At 36.5% G+C, this 21,194-nt stretch overlaps 1 protein-coding gene across 4 annotated transcripts in view; it reads left to right on the top strand.

The window, feature by feature from the left end:
* Positions 1 to 125: 125 nt before the first annotated feature.
* LOC115967380 (galacturonokinase) overlaps positions 126 to 21,194 on the top strand; it is a 30,825-nt gene continuing 9,756 nt past the window's right edge. Inside the window, exons 1-8 of one of the 4 annotated variants that reach the window (XM_031086462.1) lie at positions 126 to 340; positions 1,422 to 1,535; positions 1,713 to 1,784; positions 3,214 to 3,257; positions 11,284 to 11,437; positions 11,540 to 11,671; positions 19,527 to 19,592; positions 19,963 to 20,042. In XM_031086462.1, coding sequence (XP_030942322.1) covers positions 308 to 340; positions 1,422 to 1,535; positions 1,713 to 1,784; positions 3,214 to 3,257; positions 11,284 to 11,437; positions 11,540 to 11,671; positions 19,527 to 19,592; positions 19,963 to 20,042 — 695 coding nt within the window. In that variant the 5' untranslated portion in view covers positions 126 to 307. Of the gene's footprint in view, positions 341 to 1,415; positions 1,536 to 1,712; positions 1,785 to 3,213; positions 3,258 to 11,283; positions 11,438 to 11,539; positions 11,672 to 19,526; positions 19,593 to 19,962; positions 20,043 to 21,194 lie in introns of all 4 variants that reach the window. The other 3 variants (XM_031086461.1, XM_031086464.1, XM_031086463.1) reach the window with 3 other exon arrangements.

The raw sequence follows: 21,194 nt of genomic DNA, 5'->3' as shown, positions 1-21,194 counted from the left end.
CGCCGCTATAGGGCCCGAAAAAGTGGTATTTTCCTAATTATTTCTGAAACAGTGCTCTGTTGCTAAATATTTCAAAAATTAATGCTAATGGGCCATTTTGGCCATAAAATACTACTATCTCAGTAAATTTCTCCACAAACTATTTGATGTTTTAACCGATTTTGCCGCTACACTAACCACCCCAACCTTTTTTCTTGCTCTTTTGTTCTGTCTCTCGACCCAATAAAAGACACTTTCTTCTTTTGCATTAGGCTCCAAGACCAAATCCGATCTGATAGTCATTTGCAAGAGATCATTGTTGGAAAAAATGGGTGAGGTTTCATGGCCAACTCCAGAAGAGGTAATATCTGCATTTCACAGCTTCATGGTTGGTCCCACACTGCTGTTGGGTTTTCACTATTCACTCTTAAATTCTCTTTTCTTTAATGGGTTTAGTTTGTTTTGCTCTGATCTGTGAGTATTTGATCTGGGTATTCGTTGCTTTTGGTAATGCTTTTCTTTTTGATGGTGCATTTTTTGGTTTGATGGTACTTTTTCTACTAGCTCGAATATTCATGCTGTTGTGACTGTAATTTTGTTGCACTTTGCAACCAAGCATTGCGTTATTATTGGATCTTGAGTGCTTTTAAAAAGTTAATCAAACGGTGCCATAAAAGCTTTGCTGAAATGCTTTTATTTTTTGAGAAACAGCTTTGCTGAAATGCTTATTTGCTGTTTGTTGAAAGTACAGTAAAAAAAAAAAGGAGGAGAAAAAGTTTTCTTTTGAGTAAAATTAGGACACAATATTCTCACAACAAATTCTAAATGACAAGCAGTTAGTAGTAGATAAAAAAGTAATGTTAGTGGTAGATCTAGATAAAAACCATTAACAACTTGCCAATTAGATTTTGTTGTGAAATTGTTATGAAAATATTGTGCCCGTAAAACTACTCTTTTCTTTTTGATGTGGAAAGGCAAAAAAAGAAAAAAAAAGAAAAAGAAAAAAGAAGGTAACTTTTCTGGGTTTGCCAAATGCACTGGGGTTTAAATTATAAGCAATGCTAGAGATACAAAAAATTTCAACACTTTTCACAACTCTTTTCTTTTTGATGTGGAAAGGCCAAAAAAATAGCTAACTTTCTGGGCTTGCCAAATGCATTGGGGTTTAAATTATATAAGCAATGCTAGAGATACAAAAAATTTCAGTGCTTTTCACAATTTGCTAAGATGTCTAGTTATGATTGGTGCAATGGCACTTTGAAATAAACTCACCAATTGCACGACTTTTACTATACACTAATCACAACTTGCCACCTCAACGATTGTGAAAAAATTGTGAAATTTTTTGTTTTACAAGACTTATTGATTTATATATATATCTATATACTTATTTGAATGATAATGTTTATGCTAAGGATATAATTGCTTTCTATTAGCTGCAGTTAAATGCAATAAGAAAGATAGTTTCAGAAATGTCTGGGAGAGGTGTTGAAGAAGTTCAAATTGCTATCTCTCCTTATCGGATTTGTCCATTGGGAGCTCATATCGATCATCAGGTTGACTTTGATAATTTATGATAGTGAACTAAGTACTTGATATAAGTTTAGTATAGATTCAAACCCTTGTTTCTGTAGTGTATACACTTTAGGATTTGCAATCAGAGCTAATAAAAATTGTTTTACTGTTGCATTTTTTTTTTATTTGCTTTCTTTGTGTTTTGCCTATGCGTACAGGGTGGGGCTGTTTTGGCCATGACAATTGATAAAGGAATACTTTTAGGGTTCGTTCCTTCTGGTGACACTCAGGTAAGAACAAGATAATCTTTTTACTGGTAAGGTTAACAATTAGGCGAGGAGTATTTGGAAATGTCCACATATTGTTTTATTTATATGAAATATAGCTGTCACTATGAGACATCATCATAATCAATCAACTAGCGTAAATAGCAAGCCTTCCTTCCAATAGCCACTTAGTCTTATAGAGGGATGGTCACAAGCAGAGGCTTTATAGGTATTGAAAAATATGAAAATTTTTGGCTAAAGGGGGAGGGATTTGTGAAAAGAGTACATGAATGGTTCAAGACCTTCTCATTTATTTGTTAGTCAGGAAGTTAAAAGCTTTAGAAGAAAATTTGAAGTCTTGGAATGAACAGGGTTTTTAGTGAAATTTTTGATAAAAGAGGAATTTGCTATCCATAGAGGGAAGTGGTTTTATCTTAGTAGGGGTGGTGTCAGAGGGTAGACCTTAATTCAAAGTTAGAGAGGTTGTTCTAGATAGAGGAGATTTCTGGGTGTCAAAAATCAAGGGCAATGTGGTTTTGAAGAAGGTGATAACTAAATTCTTCCCTACATGGGAAAACCTGCATAAAAGAGTGAATTCTATTGGAGAACTGGAGGCTGATGGCACTACGTTTTAAGACCAATCTCATTTATCCTGTGCAGTTTCACCCCTCATCAAGAACTGCTCTATTTGTCTCAAAAGAGAATCTTGTTCTTGCTGAAGTTTGTGAATCTGGTCTTGTAATTTCAGTCCTGTGATCTATTGAATGTTCAAAAAAATTTCTTTCAATACTCAATCAGATCTTGAGCACCAACAAGGCACTGGGACAGGTGCGCTTTTTTTAGATCACCTGAATTTTCTTTTGTAATCTTTAGTTGTGCCTTTTAGAGCTTCTATAGTGGGAGGATAACAAGGGTGGACCGAGTATATTTACTACTTGTAGTATTATGGAATTCAGGTGGCTTATTTGTTGGGTATATTTTGGATTTGAGTTCTTACCAAACAAAATTTACACCACTGGCTTGCCAATAAATCTTTGCATTCCAATATTGAGCTGCATGGTAAGGGAAAAAATCTGCTCTCTACCTACCTATCAAAAAAAAAAAATTCTGCTCTCTACCTGCTTAATTTGTGGATTTGATGGTACTCTACCGGCCTGTCCCATGAAGCTCCAAAACATTTTATAGATAGTATTAAGAAAATTAAGCCTCATTAAGTGCCAACAAAGAAAGAAAAAGAAACTAAGACTTGCATGGAGTTTTTGCAAAGTAGAATAGGCTCATTTATTATGTGTGGATAATCCAAATTTCCTACAAGCCTCAAGCTTGTCACCACACTTTTTGTTCTCTTTTTTTGAATGAAATTCTAGGGAAAATAACTGACTTAAGCAGTAACATATATGAGTAAATTTATACTTCTGATAAGTTACATGTGGTTCTGCTTTGACTGTTGTAGGTTGTACTGCGTTCAGGACAGTTTAAAGGAGAAGTTAGGTTCAGGTGTGGGGATTATTCTTATAATCATCTCTGAATTTTTCTATTTCTTTTTTTTTATTATGTTCCAATATTCCAAGCCTCATAATTTCATATTACGATCATGTATTTATTGCGATTTTCCATCAAATTCAAACAAAAGAAGCTCATGCAAATGGTGACATTGACCATTCAAACAAGATAGACACATATTTAGGAAGAAAATTATGGTTGATGCACATTAGTGTTTGCTTCTTCTAATGCAATGTAGGATGACTTTCCAGCAACATTAATGGACATCGTCTTGAACAGTAAATTTGATATCTTTGAGGAGTGTTTTTAATGCTAATTGGTAGTGGGCTATGTTAAGGTTTGTAAAATGGGACCATTAGAATCAATTTAAGCTTGACAATAAGCTGGTAAGGGGATGGTTGTAGCTCTAAATTAAAGAAAAGTAGGAGGAGGAGGAGGAGGAGGATCCTTGAAATCTCACCAAGGCCTCCTTGGAGTCTTATGTAGAAGGATTTCAATAGCGTATAATGGGCTGAAATTTTTCTTAAGCAGAGGTCTCTCTGTAATTTTATTTAAACTCTTCCTTATATAGAAATAAACTCCTAATACAGTGTGGAAAACTTAGAAGTCCTAGTTAGAAATGGTAAAAGACTCCTTAATTTTTTAGATGACTCAAAGTAAACATCAATAAGAATAAGCCAAACTAGACTTATAATCAAACAACTACTAAGTTCAAGACTAAACAATATAATTTATATGCTTACTTAAATACCCCTAAAAGGAAACTTTCCATTTTTTAAAATAGAAATCTAAATACACTAAAACAAGATTAGTGGACCTTTTCTGATATGTAGAATCAAGTTCTTCTACATTAGTGAACTTCATGTTGGCTTTGGAAATCTTTAAGATTGACTTCTGCATTATGGGGTTTTGAATGAGTTGAGTTGTAAAATATGAAACATTAGGGTTGAGAGAGAGAGAGAGAGAGAGAGAGAGAGAGAATAAAAAAAAAGGTTTAGGGCTTAATCAATTAGTTCCTCATCTTACCACATTTATATTAGAGTGATATGACAAGCTTATTGGAATTCCCCTAAGCTAACATAAAATTACAAGAGTAACTACATTGCTCTCCCTTAATCTGGAGCATATTGATCAAGCATGCCTGGCTTGAAAGATCATCATTGAAACTAGCCTTTGAACATGCTACGCGCATGTTTAGAGGCTCTTTTTTTTTTTTTTTTAATTAAAAAATTGTTTGTATTTCTATATTACATCGACTGCTCTTTCTTTGTATTTTGGCATACAAAATGACCATTTGAAACATACACCAATTCTAGTGTAGAAAAGTTTGAACACCTAAAGAGAGACAAGGAAAGTATTTTCAAAACTATAAACTTGTGTAAAATAAAGACAAACATACAAACATATGAGGAAGAAAGCATAAATAAGATTGAGTAATAAGAAAATTACCTCTGGTTATGCCTCAAAGAGAAACAAAGGGAGGGGAAGAGAAGACATTTTAATTTTTTTTTTTGGCAACTGGGTTGCAGTTTAGAAAAAGATAAAGATATATGGTAGTACCTAAATTTATGGAGAATAAGTTTTTTTTATGGTAAAAGTGTTTTTTTTTTTTTTTTTTTTTTTTTTTTTTTTTTTTTTAATTCAAAAAAAAAAAAAAAAAAAAAAAAAAAAAAACCCAAAAAACCTGAGTTAGCACTTAGGAGTAAGGAAACCACAAATTCAAAAAATGGTTAAGACTAGATAAAGGTTTGAAAACAAAAAGAAAACGTGGGTTAGTGATTGAAGGAATATGGGAGTTGGAGTGGTTCAAATCTTTGAATATAGAGTGGTCCTATTTTGCAGGCAATGTTTTAGGAGTTATAGATGTATTTTTACTAGATTATCATTTAGTTTTGTCTCTACGTAAACCTAGGGGAGTATGGGTATTTTTGAACTAACGAAATGTCCATCCCAAATAGGGGAAGCCCCTTAAATAGTAGTATAGAAGTATGAGATACGACCAAACGCCTTCATGAAAATATTCCAATTGATCATCTGAGCAAAAATAGGAAGCTACAATCTGTTACTGCATATACAAATCCTGAATAAAATGATAGTCAACCTCTGTATCTTTGGCAAGCTCATGGAAAACAAGATTTTAGCAATGAAGATAGCATCTTGATTGTCATAATACATTTGCATTGGAGTGGTAGAGACATAATTAACCAAGTCATGAAGGAGAGAGTAAACCCATAACATTTAGGAAGCAGAATGAGCCAGAATTGGATATTTAGCTTGAACGCTAAAACAAGAAACAACATACTAATTTTTAGTGTGCCAGGTAACAAGATTACCTTTGTTTAGAAGTGGACCACTGATCTCAATAGTTAACACCGTATGTTTGTGTGTACCCTTTGGCAGCAATTGCGGCTTATGCTGCTCAACAAAACCATCAAGAAGGTACTTAATAGTGCAAACCTACCTTATATTTTCTACGAGGAAGTAAGCTTCTTTTTATAATTCTTGTAAAGAGCACTTATTTCCTCATCTATGGAATATTTCCATCCAGACAAGGAAGAAGTCTGCTTATAAGATGAGGGAATAGTGATACAAGATACAGTACAAGAAAAGGAATGCAAACAAGGTGAAACACAATTACATGACAAAAAGAGAGAAATTGGGGTTTAGTTCAAGTATGTATACCTCTCTGTAAAGTAATAGGTAAATCATTAGTGCATGGAAAAGAGGATTACCCAACAAAAGCCTCAAATGAAGAAGATATAGCATTGGGGCCATAAGAAACAATGAAACTATCTTGAGATTGATGATAAACCTGCAAGAGAGGTTTTAGTTGTGAAGCTAAAGTTATTGGAACTAGAGCAGAAGGAAAAGTTATCAGAAAAGTAGGACATTCCTCCTTATGACTAGAGATGAGATCAAAAGACAAACACTAACTAGGTGTGGTAAGGAATAGGATGGACTAAAAAAAGGCAACAACAAAACTAACAAAATATCTATGGGACTAAAGACTATTGTAGCCTTTATGAGTATGAGAGTACCCAAGGAAAACACACTCATGAGCTTGAGGAGATAGTTTGTCTCAACTAGGATCAAAGGCATGAAAAAGGGCAAAGCAACCAAACACATGAGGAGTAAGCAGAAAAGGAGAATGATTAGGATATAAAAAAAATAAAACAAAGACATATGATTCAAGAGATGAAATAACAACTTACGAGCAATTTCTAGTAAATGAAGATGTTTCACTTAGCAACACCACTTTGTTAAGAGGTGTGAGTATAGCTAGTCTAATGAATAATACCTTGATCAGCATAGAAGGAATGCATAACAAATAGCATATATTCTAATGCATTATTGGGTTGAAAAATCTTAATGAGCTTATTAAATTAAACAAAGATTTTCAATATAGAATGTAGAAAATATGGGTAGTTCAGACCTCCCTTTCATAAAAAAACAACATTGTCATTCAAGAATAAATTGTTAAAAAATATGACATAATAAAGAAATTCACTCAAAATAGAAATGCAGGAAGGACCCTATACATCTTTTTGGACTACATAGAGAACTTAGACTAATGATTATGATTACTACTTGAAAAATGACCTATGATGATGCTATCTTATTGAAATTCTTTACATTCTAGACTAGGCACATGACTCAATGTAGGAATGGGAGACTTGAGTTTGACAAAAGAGGTGACCCAAAGGAACACGCCATCGAAGAGGAGACATAGTAGCACTCAGAGCCGAGAGCTGAGAAGACGAGACATAGTAGCACTCAGAGGTGAGTCATTAGAATCTTGATAATATAGTTTGTCCTCATTTATCAAAGCAATCATATTCTTGGTCTTAAGGTCCTGGAAAACACACGAATTTGGATTGAAGGTGATATAATAGTGTAAGGATATGGTCTAGAGAGCATTGGCACAAACACGATATAAGACACAAAACGACATGAGACATGATTACTGACATTGTTGATGTGCCAAAAGAAAGGACTGTCATAATTGGAAGGTATCAACTTCAATGAGCCGAGATCAATGTTGATGAGCCAAGAGCATGCCAATTACCATCAATGGGGTTGAGATCGAGTCAGAGAGTGTGAGTATGTAAGAAACTAACTGTGGGTGTGGCAGGTCGACGGTTGCTGGTCAGAATGGCTGAGACGTGACTCACTGGTCACTGATCTAAGGAGGGTAGTGGTGGGCGTAGCCACGAGAGAGAGAGAGAGTGAACTAGGGCTTGAAATCTCAAAAGAGAAAAGGCTCTTGACTAAAAGTGAGATCGACAGTGGAGATCCTACCAGGTGTAAGTCATCCTCATTTTCCTTTCTCTTTCTTTTAGCCTAGATGTGTTTGGATTGCGTCCCTTTTAAAAAATACTTTTTCTCTAAACATGTACGGTATCCATGTCCGACACGGACGTGTCTCCCAGTTGGTGTGTCTGTGTTTCCTAGGCAGCAATCGTCAATTAACTAAAAAAAAAAAAAAAAAAATTATATTAAACATGACTACATGGTAAAGATAGTGACTTAGTGGGATGAAGAACACATTTCCAAGGACAAGCCAAGAAGAACCATTAGATAAAACAGTATGCTGCTTAACATGATGCAAAAAGAGGAGAGATAATATACAAGATATACGTTTATGAGTGCCAAAGTTTTAATGACTGAGGATGGGGAGGAATTGGCCATGCATGCAATATTACATGATTTAGCTAATGTTGCAATGAAAGAAGAGGGAAGTGCAGTGTGCAATGGCCGAAAAAGCATGCTTAGATAAATGGTGATTGCATTAGAAGAGCTAGAATTAGAAGTTGCATTCCCAAATCAAGAAGAAGTAAGTTGTGGCTGTGTAGTACCATAATCAACTTAATTCACAGAATTTGGTTTGTCATATTTCACCCAAACAATAAGACTGATTATAATTGGTGTTACCATATAGATCACACTTTTGTCACTTTGTCCATCAGTATGACATTTACCACAAAAACCACAGCCTCCACAATTACCACCACGAGGACTACCATGTCCTCCACTATTTGAAACTAAAGCAGGAGACTCTAAGGAGTCAAAATGGATTTTTGTCCCAACATTGAGCTCAATAGTCGAGAATAAGCATTAGTTGTTGTAGGTAAGGTCTCACTAACAAGCATCTGATCTTTGAACCCATGTAAGTCATAGTCTAAACCAAAGAGCAAAGAAGCAAGCATAAATTCCTCCGAGTGTTGCTTATGTCTCTCCAAATCAGTAGTAAATGGTTGGTACTGCAATAATAGATCCCACAAATTTTTAAGAGTACTATAGCACTTAGCCAGTGGAGGCAGGTGGTTTGGGGATTTGGAGGATTGGGGTGTTTAACCAAGCTTTGCTTGGGAAGTGGCTATGGCGTTTTGGGAATGAAGTCACCCATTTATGGCATAAGGTTATAGCCACCAAATATGGGGAGGCTAGTGGAGGTTGGTGCACTAGAGCTGTTAGAGGGATACATGGTTGTGGGATGTGGAAGAACATTAGAAAAGGTGCTTTGAATTTTTGTGGGATGTGGAAGAATATTAGGAAAGGTGCTTTGAATTTCTTTGTTCATGTGGTGTATGTGACGGGAGAGGGTCTTCGCATTCGGTTTTGGTACAACCTTTGGAGCAGTTCTATTTCTTTGAAAGATTTGTATATGGATTTGTTTGCTTGTGCTGTGGCTCAAGAAGCTTTGAGCTCTGATATGGTTTTTACTGCACTAGGTGGAGGAGGTAGGAGCTAGAACTTACTTTTCCGTCATGACTTTAATGATTGGGAGTTGGAGAGATTTTATGAGATTTTACTCTTTCTTTGATCATATTTCCTCCAAACTACCAAGGGGGGAGGGTGATGGTAACCTGATTTGGCAATTGACTTGTAGTGGTGTTTTTGATATGCACTCTTTTTATAATTCATTATTGGAAGCCCCTTCTATTTCTTTCCCTTAGTAGAGCATTTGGTGTGTTAAGATACATAAAAGGGTGTCTTTCTTTTTATGGACAATTGCCAGGGGTGGGATTCTTACAATAGATAACCTTGTTAAGAAGAACTTGCCTCTTGTTAATTGGTGTTGTTAATTGGTGTTGCCTATGTTGTTGTGATGAGGAAACTGTGGATCATCTTTTGCTTCATTGTAAGTTTTTTCATGCTTTGTGAAGTCTTTCTTATGTTTGGGGTTTAGTGAATGATGCCGAATATGGTTGTCTCTCTCCTGTTTGCATGGAGGAATTGGTTGGAGACTTTTTCTTCAAATGTTTTGAACATGGTACTAGCATGTCTTATGTGTTTAATCTGTAAGGAACACAATGCCCGAACATTTGAGGGTATTGAGAGACCGGTAGATCTGTTGAAGTCTTTGCTAGCCAAGACTTTGTTTGGGTGGTCTCATAATTGGGGTTTTACACATTGTATTTCCAGGTTTGATTTCCTTATTTCTGTTAGCTCTGCCCTTTGATTTGTTTGTAATTGCTGCAAGTGCAGTGAGTTTACTATTGTAAACACATTGCACTTTTCTTATCAATAAAACTTTTATTACCTATCAAAAAAAACTATAGTACTTAAGACGGCCCAGACTGCTTCGTAGTGAAAATTCTCTTATAAATCTCATAAACTTGAGAAACATTACTTTGATGCAAAATAGATTTTTCAATATAGTTCTGAATCTTCTTAGAAGAGTAGCAGATATTTTGTGGGGTTGCAAATTATGCTAGAGCCATCACATAACAATAGAATCCCCACTCATCCAATCCCTATAATTTGAAGCCCCAATATTAGAAGGTTTATTGTCAAAATTTTTTAATTTATTTTTCCCACATAGAAAAGATTTCACAGAAAGTACCTAAGCAAAATAATTTAAGCCATTCAGCTTCCTCAAGGTAATCAATTTAGGTATATCATCAACTTTAATTAGTGATGTTTTATCCTCAGGCATGACAACGGATTTTTCTATATTCAAATGGAACTCAAACAACCCATTCTATAATAATAGCCTAAGCCAATGAATTAATATGTAGTAAGGCACACCAAACCAAACCATAGCAATAATCAGATTCAACCAATGAGCGACCATTCACCTTAAAAATCAAAATTGCTAAAATTTAGAATTTTAAGTTCTCAGAAGCTGAACCTCTCAAAAACACAAAAAACCACTAAAACCCACTACAAATCAATAAAACAACATCATTTGGCCCCTTCTATAGCCTATTTGGCTCCTATGGAGAGAGACCTGGCTGACATACGGTTGGAAATCTCAAAAAAAGCAAATTGGAAAATCAGGGACAGAAATAGGAAAAAAAAACATTTAAAAATTTAAAACTCGCATTAGATTGGCATAAAAAATTTTGGAAAAAAAAATCACTGAAATTATCAAGGGAGGCCAGTGACTGAGATGACATGGTTGTTGGATTTGGGTGATCGTGTGGATGCTGACATCAATGCTTATGTCATAGACTTATTGTACGGATGCTTATGTCAGCACACCTCTGCCAACTAAAGTTGATCTCGAGTTTGCTATAACGTGTTTTAACAGTTGGATCGGTACTATCTGATACCAAGTTAAGTTGTAAAATATGAAAGATTAGGGTTCACAAAGAAGAAAGAGGAACAAAAGAATAAAATAAGAGAGAGAGAGAGAGAGGGTTTAGAGCTTAATTACTTAGTCCCTCACCTTAGCAAAATTTTCTATTAGAGTGATATGGCAAGATTACAGGCATGCCTCTACTCTAACATAAAATAACAATAGTAAGTCTAATAGAATGTCATTGCTTGTCACTTACAAATAAAAAGAGAAAAGAATGTCAATTTTTTGTCAGTTTACTTGTTGATATTCTGAAATTCATATAACGTAATTGATAGTTATCCCTGTTATTTGGCTTGGTAATTCCCATTTTCATGACACCACCTCTTCTTTGGCGGATAAGGCTGGATGATTGTGATGATGTGTATTTTTTCCATTAATTACATTATATAATGTGGCCATAATTTGATTTTTTTTTGGGTATCATCCTTGTAGAGTTGATGAAACACAGCACCCAAGACACAGCGTTGGGAAGAAGGGTGAGATCCTTGCAGATGATTCATCCAAATTACAAGAAGAATGTAATTGGGGAAATTATGCTAGGGGGGCCCTATATGCACTAACCAGTAGAGGAAATAAGATTACCCAGGTTAGAAATATGTGTTTGGTATTATTTGTTCTGTTGTACAGTATGTTTACATTTTTTTTAACAAACAGGAAGAATGACACTAATCAAAAGCTCCCTATCAAGTTTGCCAACATAATTCAGGTCTCTATGAGCTATGTAGTGTCAGTGGATACATGTTTAGAGAAGTTACGAAGAAATTTCCTATGGAACAGTGATGGGGAGGATTCCGAATTTCATTTGGTGAATTGGGATGAGGTATAAAATAGGTTTTGAGGGCTTAGGCCTGATGTATGGTATTTCAACATGGCAATGGTGATGATATGACCACGAATGCCTTATGGCAAATCAAAATTGATATTTGAGAATTCTCTCTTATTTTGCCTCCACTTTCTCTCTCAACCCAATTTTCTCTCTTTTTCTTTGGAGTTTCAAATTTTGTTTTGTTTTAGTATCATAGCTTAGGCTTCGATCTTCCTTCTGTGACTGTTCAATCTGCTGGAGATTCTTCAGAATTCCCCCGGCCTAAAGATTTTTTTATCTGACTTTCCTTGCTCTTGTCCGAGTAACTTAGAATTCCCTTTAAGAAAATCTGATCTAGTTTTGTCTTGCCCAAGCACATCAAAGAGCTTTATAGTTTGGTTTATCCTTGAATAATTTGACATGGTTTATTCGGATTTGGCTGCTCTTCACCTCTACTTCAGTTCTTGAAATTCTTCCATAAGAAATCTAAGCACTAGTTCATTATCATGGAACAATGAGTAAGATCTGAATGGAATAGAGGATGAAGTAATGGAGTGAATCCCGACCATGAGCAGATTTTCCTGCTCACATCGAACAAAATGATGACCAACAACATCATCCTTACGAATATGATATTGAGCAATTGAGGAGGCAGATTTTTGCCTTGACTGAGATGGTACAATTTTTTTTATTTTTTTTAATTTTTTATTTTTTATTATAAGTAAGAATGAAATATATATACGAATGGCTACTCTATGCAAGAAAAACATAGAGCAAACCCAGGAAATACAAGAACAAAAACAGAAAGAGAGCGAAAAAGAGCCCAGACAGCCTATAAATTACAAAGGAGAAAGAGAGCGGAGAAAGAGAGCAAAGAAAAGAGGGGAGAGAATCACTAGTCGTGAGTCCCCAAGCCCGAGACCAATCAAAAAGAGTCCCACAAAGAGAAGCAAGCAACTAATCGCTGGAAATATCCAAATCCTCAAAAGTCCTCTGATTCCGTTCCTTCCAAATGCACCATAGGATGCATAACGGAACTAAGTTCCAAATTTGAGATGAATACTTCCCCAACCAATTCCACCAGCCAAAAAGAAAATCTGGGATCGATCTAGGAATAAACCAAGACAAGCCAAAAGTAGTAAAGGCAGAGCTCCACAACCAATGAGCCATCTCACAATGAAGAAGTAAGTGGTCTACTGTCTCTCCACAATGCTGACACATAATGCACCAGTTTGCAAAATCCAATCTCCTCAATCTCAAGTTATCACCCGTAGGGATCTTATTCCAAGCTGCACACCAAACAAAAAAAGAAACCCGTCTAGGTGCCTTTACTCTCCATATACCTTTCCAAGGAAAGACAATGGAGGGGGAATCCTGCAATTTTTTATAATACGACCGGATGTCAAAATTCCCATTAGGTTTCAACTTTCATCTCATCAGGTCTCCAACATCCAGAGGAGTATTAGCTCCCAATATATGAAGAAAATGCAGCCCTTCATCCATCTCCCAATCATTAAGATCTAGACTAAAATGAACATCCCAAATTCTTCTATCCTCCGCTCCCTGCCTTGACAAAGAAGCTACTACAGATGCCTCCTTGTTAATGGAAATACCATACAGCCTTGGGAAAGCCAATTGGAAAGGTTAATCTCCATACCACCCATCCTGCCAAAATCTCACTCCATTTCCCAACCCAACAACAAAATGACAATTTTTGCTAAAATCCTCCCATCCCATACGGATGCCTCTCCACAAACCACACCCATGAACCCCCCTACCTAGCTTTGAGGTCTAGCCCCTTCATTCATCCCCATATTTTGGAACTACCACCCTCCTCCATAGCCAATCCCCTTCCTTCTCAAACCGCCACAACCATTTCCCCAATAAGGCTTTATTGAAAGTAGTAAGTTTTCTTATCCCCAAGCTACCGTTAGCTAAAGGCGCACAAACTTTATCCCATCCAACCAGATGGGTCTTGCTATCACCCAAGAAAATCCCTTTGCAACTTTTCAATTTTATTAGCCACATAAGTAGGAATGGTAAATAGAGAAAGAAAATAGGTAGGAAGACTTGATAACGTATTCTTGAGTAATATCAATCGACCTCCTTTAGACAAATACAACTTCTTCCACCCGGCTAATTTCCGCTCAGTTTTCTCCAAAATGGGATTCCAAATTGAAGGAGAGTTGTGTGAAGCCCCCAACGGCATGCCAAGATAAGACATAGGCAGAGATCCAAATTTACAACCCAAAATATTAGCTAGGGCATGCACATCATCAACCTCCCCTATTGGAACCATTTCACACTTGTGCACATTGACCTTCAAACCAGTTACCACCTGAAAACTAAGTAACAACAGCCGGATATGAAGAATTTGCTCCACATTTGCGTCACAAAATAGTATAGTATCGTCTACAAATAAAAGATGTGAAACACTTTCCCCACCATCCCTCCTACCCGCAACTTTAAAGCCATGGATCAATCCAGCTCCCTCCACTCTTCTCAGCATCCTACTGAACACCTCCATCAAAATCAAAAACAGCATAGGAGATAGTGGATCCCTTTGTCTTAAGCCCCTTGAACTACCAAAAAAATTAGTTGGAGACCCATTAATCAAGACAGAGAATTGAATTGTGGATATACAAGTACGGATCCACTTACACCACTTCACTCCAAAACCCATTCTATTCAACAAAGCCAGCAAAGCCTTCCAGTTCACATGATCGTAGGCCTTCTCAATATCAAGTTTACAAATAACTCCAGGAACCATACTCTTCCTTCGGCTATCCACACACTCATTCGCAATAAGAACTGAATCCAGGATTTGTCTCCCGCCCACAAAGCTATTCTGAGTTTCAGAGATCAACTGGTCTAAAACAACTCTCAAACGATTTGCCAAAACCTTAGCCAAGATTTTATACACACTCCCCACCAAGCTAATAGGTCGGAAATCTCTAATATTAGAAGCGCCCTTCTTTTTAGGAATTAAAGCAATGAAGGAAGCATTAAGAGATTTTTCAAACTTACAATGCTGAAAAAACTCTTCAAAGACCGCTAAGACGTCTTTCTCCACTACTCTCCAACAGTGATGATAAAACGCTATGGTAAACCCATCTGGACCTAGAGCTTTGTACCCCTCCAAGTCACTTACAACCTGTAGTATCTCCTCTCTCTCAAACTTCCGTTCAAGCCAAACCCTCTCCAACTCCCCAATACGATCAAGCTCCAAACCCTCCGCAAAAGGCCTCCACCCCTCGGACTCCTTGTACAAATTTTTATAAAACTGGACTACCTGATTAGATACCTCGGAATCCTCCTCAAAAACCACCCTATCCACCTCCAAGGTCCTGAGATGGTTATTTCTTCTATGGGAGTTAGTCATTTTGTAGAAGAACTTGTGTTATTATCCCCTTCCTTGATACATAACATCCTAGAATTTTGTCACCAGAAAATTTCTTCCAAGGAAAGAAGATGCTCCACCTGGGATCTCAAATCTGCCCTATGACGAATCTCCCCATTAGTGAGACCTAGGTCCCCTTCCTTTGCGTCTAATATTTTCAACTCCTCCAGTAATTGTTTCTTTTGTCGCTCTACATTACCAAACTCTCGGCGATTCCATTGTATAATGTCCTCTTTCAGAGCCTTGAGCTTTTTAGCAAGCACGAAACTAGGTGTACCTACAAAAGAGTGCCGATTCCACCAGGATTAAACTTTGTCCACAAACCCCTCTGTTTTCAACCACATATTTTCAAATTTGAACGGACTCTTCCCCCTTGCCATTCCCCCTGCCTTCAAAAGAATTGGACAGTGATTTGAAATAGGACGGGATAAAATCCTTTGAATAACATCTGGGAAGTGATCCTCCCAATTTGGAGTGATTAGATTTCTATCAATCCTAGATATTGCTGATTGATCAGTGCCACTTGACCATGTAAAACTACCTCCTTCCAATGGCAAATCAATCAAGTTAAGATCCTCAATAAATTCAGAGAGTTTTTCCATAGCTAGGGTCAAACGAGTCTCACCCCTACGCTCACTAGGAAAGCGAACAACATTAAAATCCCTAAGGCAGCATGACGGTATCCTCCAATACTGTTGAATACCTACCAACTCATCCCACATGTGGCCCCTCTCGTTATTCTCATTTGGGCCATAAACCCCTGAGCATGCCCATATAAAACCATCCTCCACCCCTTGCCACTTCACCGAAACTAAGAATGCATCCTCCTAGCGTGAGGAGTGATGAAGCCAGTAATGCTTCAAAATTTGAGAATCCTTTTGGATTTCCTAAAAGGGAAAGGCCTATTGGGAGGTATGAGCACAAGTGTGAGAACAACATCAAGGTTGATTCTAAAATTTCAAGGAAGTATTAACCTCGATGAACTTGTTGATTGGTTAAATACACTCGAAAGGGTGGTCAATTAGTTTGAAGTTTATGAAGAAAGGAAGGTGAAATTGTAATTGATTTGGCTTGAAGAAAGAGCCTTTGTATGGTGGGAGTGATTGCAAATGAATAGTCAATGGTGGGGCAAGAGCAAGATTAAAGATTGGTGCAAGATTAAGAACAAGCTCAAGAAACACATCCTTCCCTTCAATTACATGCAAACCTTGTACAAGAACCTACACAACCTATAGGTTGATAGTGTAGAAGAGTATACCAAGGAATTCTATCAACTTATGACTTGTATTGATTTGAATGAAAATGAAGAGCAGATGGTGTAAGGAATCTTAGTGGATTGAAGCCAACCATTCAAGATATTCTTGGGTTTCATTTGCTTCGGAAAGTTTCTAAGGCTTATAAGCTAGCCTTGTTGTTGGAGAGACAACAAAATCAAGATGTTTCAAGGCCTAGACAACAATTTCAAAGCTACACCAAAGCTTGTTGCAATCTTGATGTTGGAATGTTCGTTTAACTAGGGAACCAAATGATTGGGAGTTGGGTGTTGTGGATGAATTCCTTTGTACCTTGGGATCTAATTTACCTCAAACTAAGAACGGAGACCGTATGAGATGGAAGTTAACGAAGAATGGGGATTTTGACATCCGCTCGTTCTATAATAAGCTACGAGGTCCCTTGCCTATTATCTTTCCTTAGAAAGGTATTTGGAAGGTTAAGGCTCCTCGGCGCGTTTCTTTCTTTGTTTGGACTGCAACTTGGGATAAGATTCTTACAGGTGACAATTTGCGGGGTAGAGGCCTTGATTTTGTTGATCAGTGCATTATGTGTCATTGTAATGGGGAGACGGTGGATCATTTGCTACTCCATTGTGAAAAAGTTTATCAGTTGTAGAGCTTGGTTTTTAGATCTTTTGGGATTTCATGGGTCTTGCCAAGATTGGTTGCAGATACTCTTTTTGGTTGGTGGAATTGGTTTGGAAAACACTTTTCTAGCATTTGAAATTTAGCTTCATTGTGCCTAATGTGATGTATTTGGATGGAGCGAAATTGGCAAACTTTTGAGGACATGGACAAATCTGATGACTAGTTGCTTGCTTCTTTTAGTGGTTCTCTTTTTGAATGGTCTAGGGCTTGGGGACTCACCTCTAGTGATTCTCTTTCTTTGTTCCTTAGTTCTGTCCTTTGTAATTAGCTTTTTTTGTCTGTTTGTTTCTTTTTCTGTACTTTTTTGTTCTGCCTTATGCATTTTTCGCTTGAGGTAGCTTTTTGATTATACATCTTTCTTTCTTATCAAAAAAAAGAAAAAAAGAAGAAGCAAGAATTAATAATTTTTTGTGCCCTCATCCAACCAGCCCAATGCCAACCATGTGGGAGCTAGAAAACAACCCAAAGAGGCTTCAAGTGCTTTCTATGTGGTGAACGTGATCATTGATTGGTAGATTGTTGAAAGGCAATGGGAAGCTGCTATAAAAAAGAACTCTTATTAGAAGAAGTGGAGGAAAGTGAGCAAGAAACCAAATTTTTTCATTGAATAAAATTCCTTTAGACTCAAAATTGAGATTTGATATGTCTCTCTTGACCCAAATTTATCTCTTTTTTTTTTTAATTTTTTATTATTTTATTTTATGTTTTCAAAATTTTGTTAAGGCAGCTTTGTTTTTTTAACCAATCCTTGCTTGGAAAATTGTTATGGAGATACGTAAAGGAGCTTGAAGGTAATAGGCAGGAACTATGGGGTTGAATGGGGTCATTGATTTTTTGAGATGGTTGTGGGTTCTTATGGCATGGGGTGTGGAAGTATATCAGCAGTGAATCAGATTTATTCTCAAATTTTATCATGTGTGATGTAAGACATGGCTCAAGAATTCATTTTTGGGATGATCAATGGTGTGGACACATGCCTTTAAAAGTTTCCTATTTAGAATTATTCCCTATTGTAGTTGAACTGCAACAGTGGCTGATTATCTGGATATTTTTTCTGAGCACGTTACTTGGACACCTAGGTTCTCTACGTTTGTTCCAGACTGGGAATTGGAGTCCTTAATGTTGTTCATGGACATATTGTATTTAGGAGTGGCTGATAGGCTCATATGGGTGGCATCTAGCTTAAAGGAGTTCAATGTTAGGTGTACTATAGTGAATTTAAGGAAACTAGAAAAGGATTTGTTTTTTTTTTTCCTCAACAGACCATATGGCAGGTGAAATCACCTTGAAGAGTTGTAGTGTTTCTGTATATCGTGGCTTTGGGAAACATGACATTTGATAACAAATAAAAACATAATTATTGTAGACTGGTGATGTATCTGCAAAAATAAGGGCAGGACTCTGGACCATTTACTACTTTTTTGTCCTATAGTGAGAAATTTGTGGTTATTTGTCTTCTCTCCTTTTGGCATCGTGTGTTATGCCTTATACTTTGGTAGATCTGTTGGCTTGCTAGAAAGGTAGGTTGGGGAAACGTAAGAATTGTATGATTTGGAATGTGGTACCAATGGCTCTTATGTGGTGTATCTGGTGAAAACGGAACTCTTGTACGTTGAAGGATGTGAACTAGCAGTTCTAGATTTCAAGTTCTTCTTCCCTAGAACTTTATAAATGGATAACTATGCGGAGGAAAAGAATACATATGGCCAATCTTAACTAATCCGTCTAGAATCCATAGTTACTACTAAGGCTTTGTTGTTGTTGATGTTGATAACTACTACTAATTACTTTACTTTTTCTTCTATGTTGGATTTTGTTGAGCTGTTAAATTTTAGATTAGTTTTTTTTTCTCTCTCTCATGTATACCTTTGGTGTACTAAAGTGCCACACCCTTTTTGCACTCTTTTAATACACGTTTAAATTTTAATGCTTATAAAAGAAGATTTCTCCCTTTAGTTTTATGGGTATTTTACAATCATAACGTGCTCCATTTATGCACCTCTCTCTTTAATTCTACAAGAAACATTCTCTTCAATCCTTTCATCTTTACTTATAATTGAATCATGATACAAAAAATAGTCACTCTTTAATATCTATCAACCATCTACTTTAACCATCCCTTTATTTCTACTGCTAGTTTTACTAAGTTTGAATTCCATCTGTTGGGATTGTCTACCGTCTGGAAACAAGAACAAAGTATGAGTTTGTATCCAACACTGTAGACCTGACAGAGAAGAAACTTTAGATGACACCAATTTTCTCCTGACATCAACATGCCCCAAAAAAAAGAAAAAAGAGAGAGACTTTGGACAAATCTATCCCACAGCTATCTTTTCAGGCATAACTAAAAGCTATATGAATTTGACATCTGAGCCTCTAAGGAAACCACTTTCTGCACTTGAACAAGCAAGGCAGATGTGATTAAACTATTTGCTAATCAGGTTTCTTGGAAAATTCTTGAATGCAAGTAAATTTCTGTTTCACCTACTGTAAGATTGTGCTGTTTTTCAGAATCCATCTATTAGATCATTTGTTGCAATTGTTGCAGGGTATCATAGGATACATATGTGGTTCTGAAGGTCTTGACAGTTCAGGACTTAGCTCTTCTGCTGCTGTGAGTTTCTTTCCTTTTCACATGCTTTTGTTATAGTGTGTTTACAGTCAAGAAATTTACTGAGTAGAATTGAAAAGGTTCACAATCAGTAATATAGTCTTTCATTTTCTGAGCTGAATGTAAAGTTGCTCTCTCTTATCTTCATAAAGGGTGGGGAAATTAGGACTTATGATTAAGGTAATCAAGTTTAATGCATTTTTGTTTATCATATTTATCCATTGCTAAATATCTAAGACATTTAATTTTCTTTGCTGTGTTTGTGTCTAGTTTGCATAAGGTTTTCTATATAGCTATTTCAATGCCTTATTGCTTTTGAGTAGCTCTTATTTTTTATCTAATAATTTAATCTGTATAATTACATGTTTGACAGGTTGGCATAGCTTACTTGTTGGCATTGGAAAGTGCAAATCACTTAACGGTATCTCTGACAGAAAATATTGAATATGATTGGTAAGTTTGTCAGAAATTTTCAACTATTTTTTAGGTAGACATATGATTATTATTAAATCAATCAAGATCACGAACATGAACTCCCATCAGTGCAATTCACTGGGTATGTATTTAAACTTAGCTTTCACGAAAAAGAGACAGGGTGGTGGAGGAGACAAAGCTATTGCAAATAATTTGGTTATACTTATATGAAATAGAAATTGGTTTGTCCAAATAATTGGGTTCAAGCTTGGTTAGTCTATGGCTTTGTTAAGGATATTTAAGCCACGTTGTCTAATTAGCCATGACAGCAAGTTGCTTTTGCCTTTACTGTTCAATTGAGTGTTACTTTAATTATTGTTTTTACCATCACTACAATTTCCAGCCATTATTGAGACCATATCCCAGCAAGAAGAGAAATACTGACTTCAACCATTATTTTGGGGCTTTAGACATTCCAAGATACCTATAGATATTTTGGGTCTTCCTTTGGGTGCTCACTTCAAAGGTAAGTCAATTTGGAATCCAATTTTAGAAAAGATAGAAAGAAACTTGCAGGATGGAAGCGTTTATATTTATCCAAGGGAGGCAGAGTCACTTTAATTAAGAATACTTTATCAAGCTTGCATACCTATTTCTTTCTTTGTTTCCTATCCCAGCAGTTGTGGCTAGCCGTATTGAAAAACTGCAGCAAAAATTTTTATGGGGTGGTATGGGTGAAGAGACTAAACGCCATCTAGTTAAATGGAAAGATGTTTGTTCACCTCTTTCAGTAGGTGGTTTGGGTATTAGAAGATTGAGGATTTTTAATGACTCCTTGTTAGGGAAATGGTTGTGGAGATATGGTCATGAGAAGAATACATTATGGAGATGAGTATAGAAGTGAAGTATGGTAGTGAATGGGGGGGATGGTGCTTTGATCCAGTTTATGATCCTCATGGAGTTGGTATGTGGAGAACTATTAGACAGGGATGGCCATCTATGTCAAGCCATATTCTATAAGAAGTTGGGGATGGAACACGTGAAATTTTGGAAACTCCAATGGAGTGGGAAGAGCTCTCTTGCTATTTGCTATCTTGAGTTATTTCGGATTTGTAGTAATAAGGAGGCAAGTGTGGCGGATTTAATGCATTTCACCAATGGGGTTCTTCACTGGGATCTACACATTGTATG

This window comes from Quercus lobata, chromosome 11, assembly GCF_001633185.2.
Source record: "Quercus lobata isolate SW786 chromosome 11, ValleyOak3.0 Primary Assembly, whole genome shotgun sequence".
NCBI lineage: Eukaryota > Viridiplantae > Streptophyta > Magnoliopsida > Fagales > Fagaceae > Quercus > Quercus lobata.
Note: the sequence above shows the minus strand (reverse complement) of the source record. Positions and strands in the feature narration are given on the sequence as shown.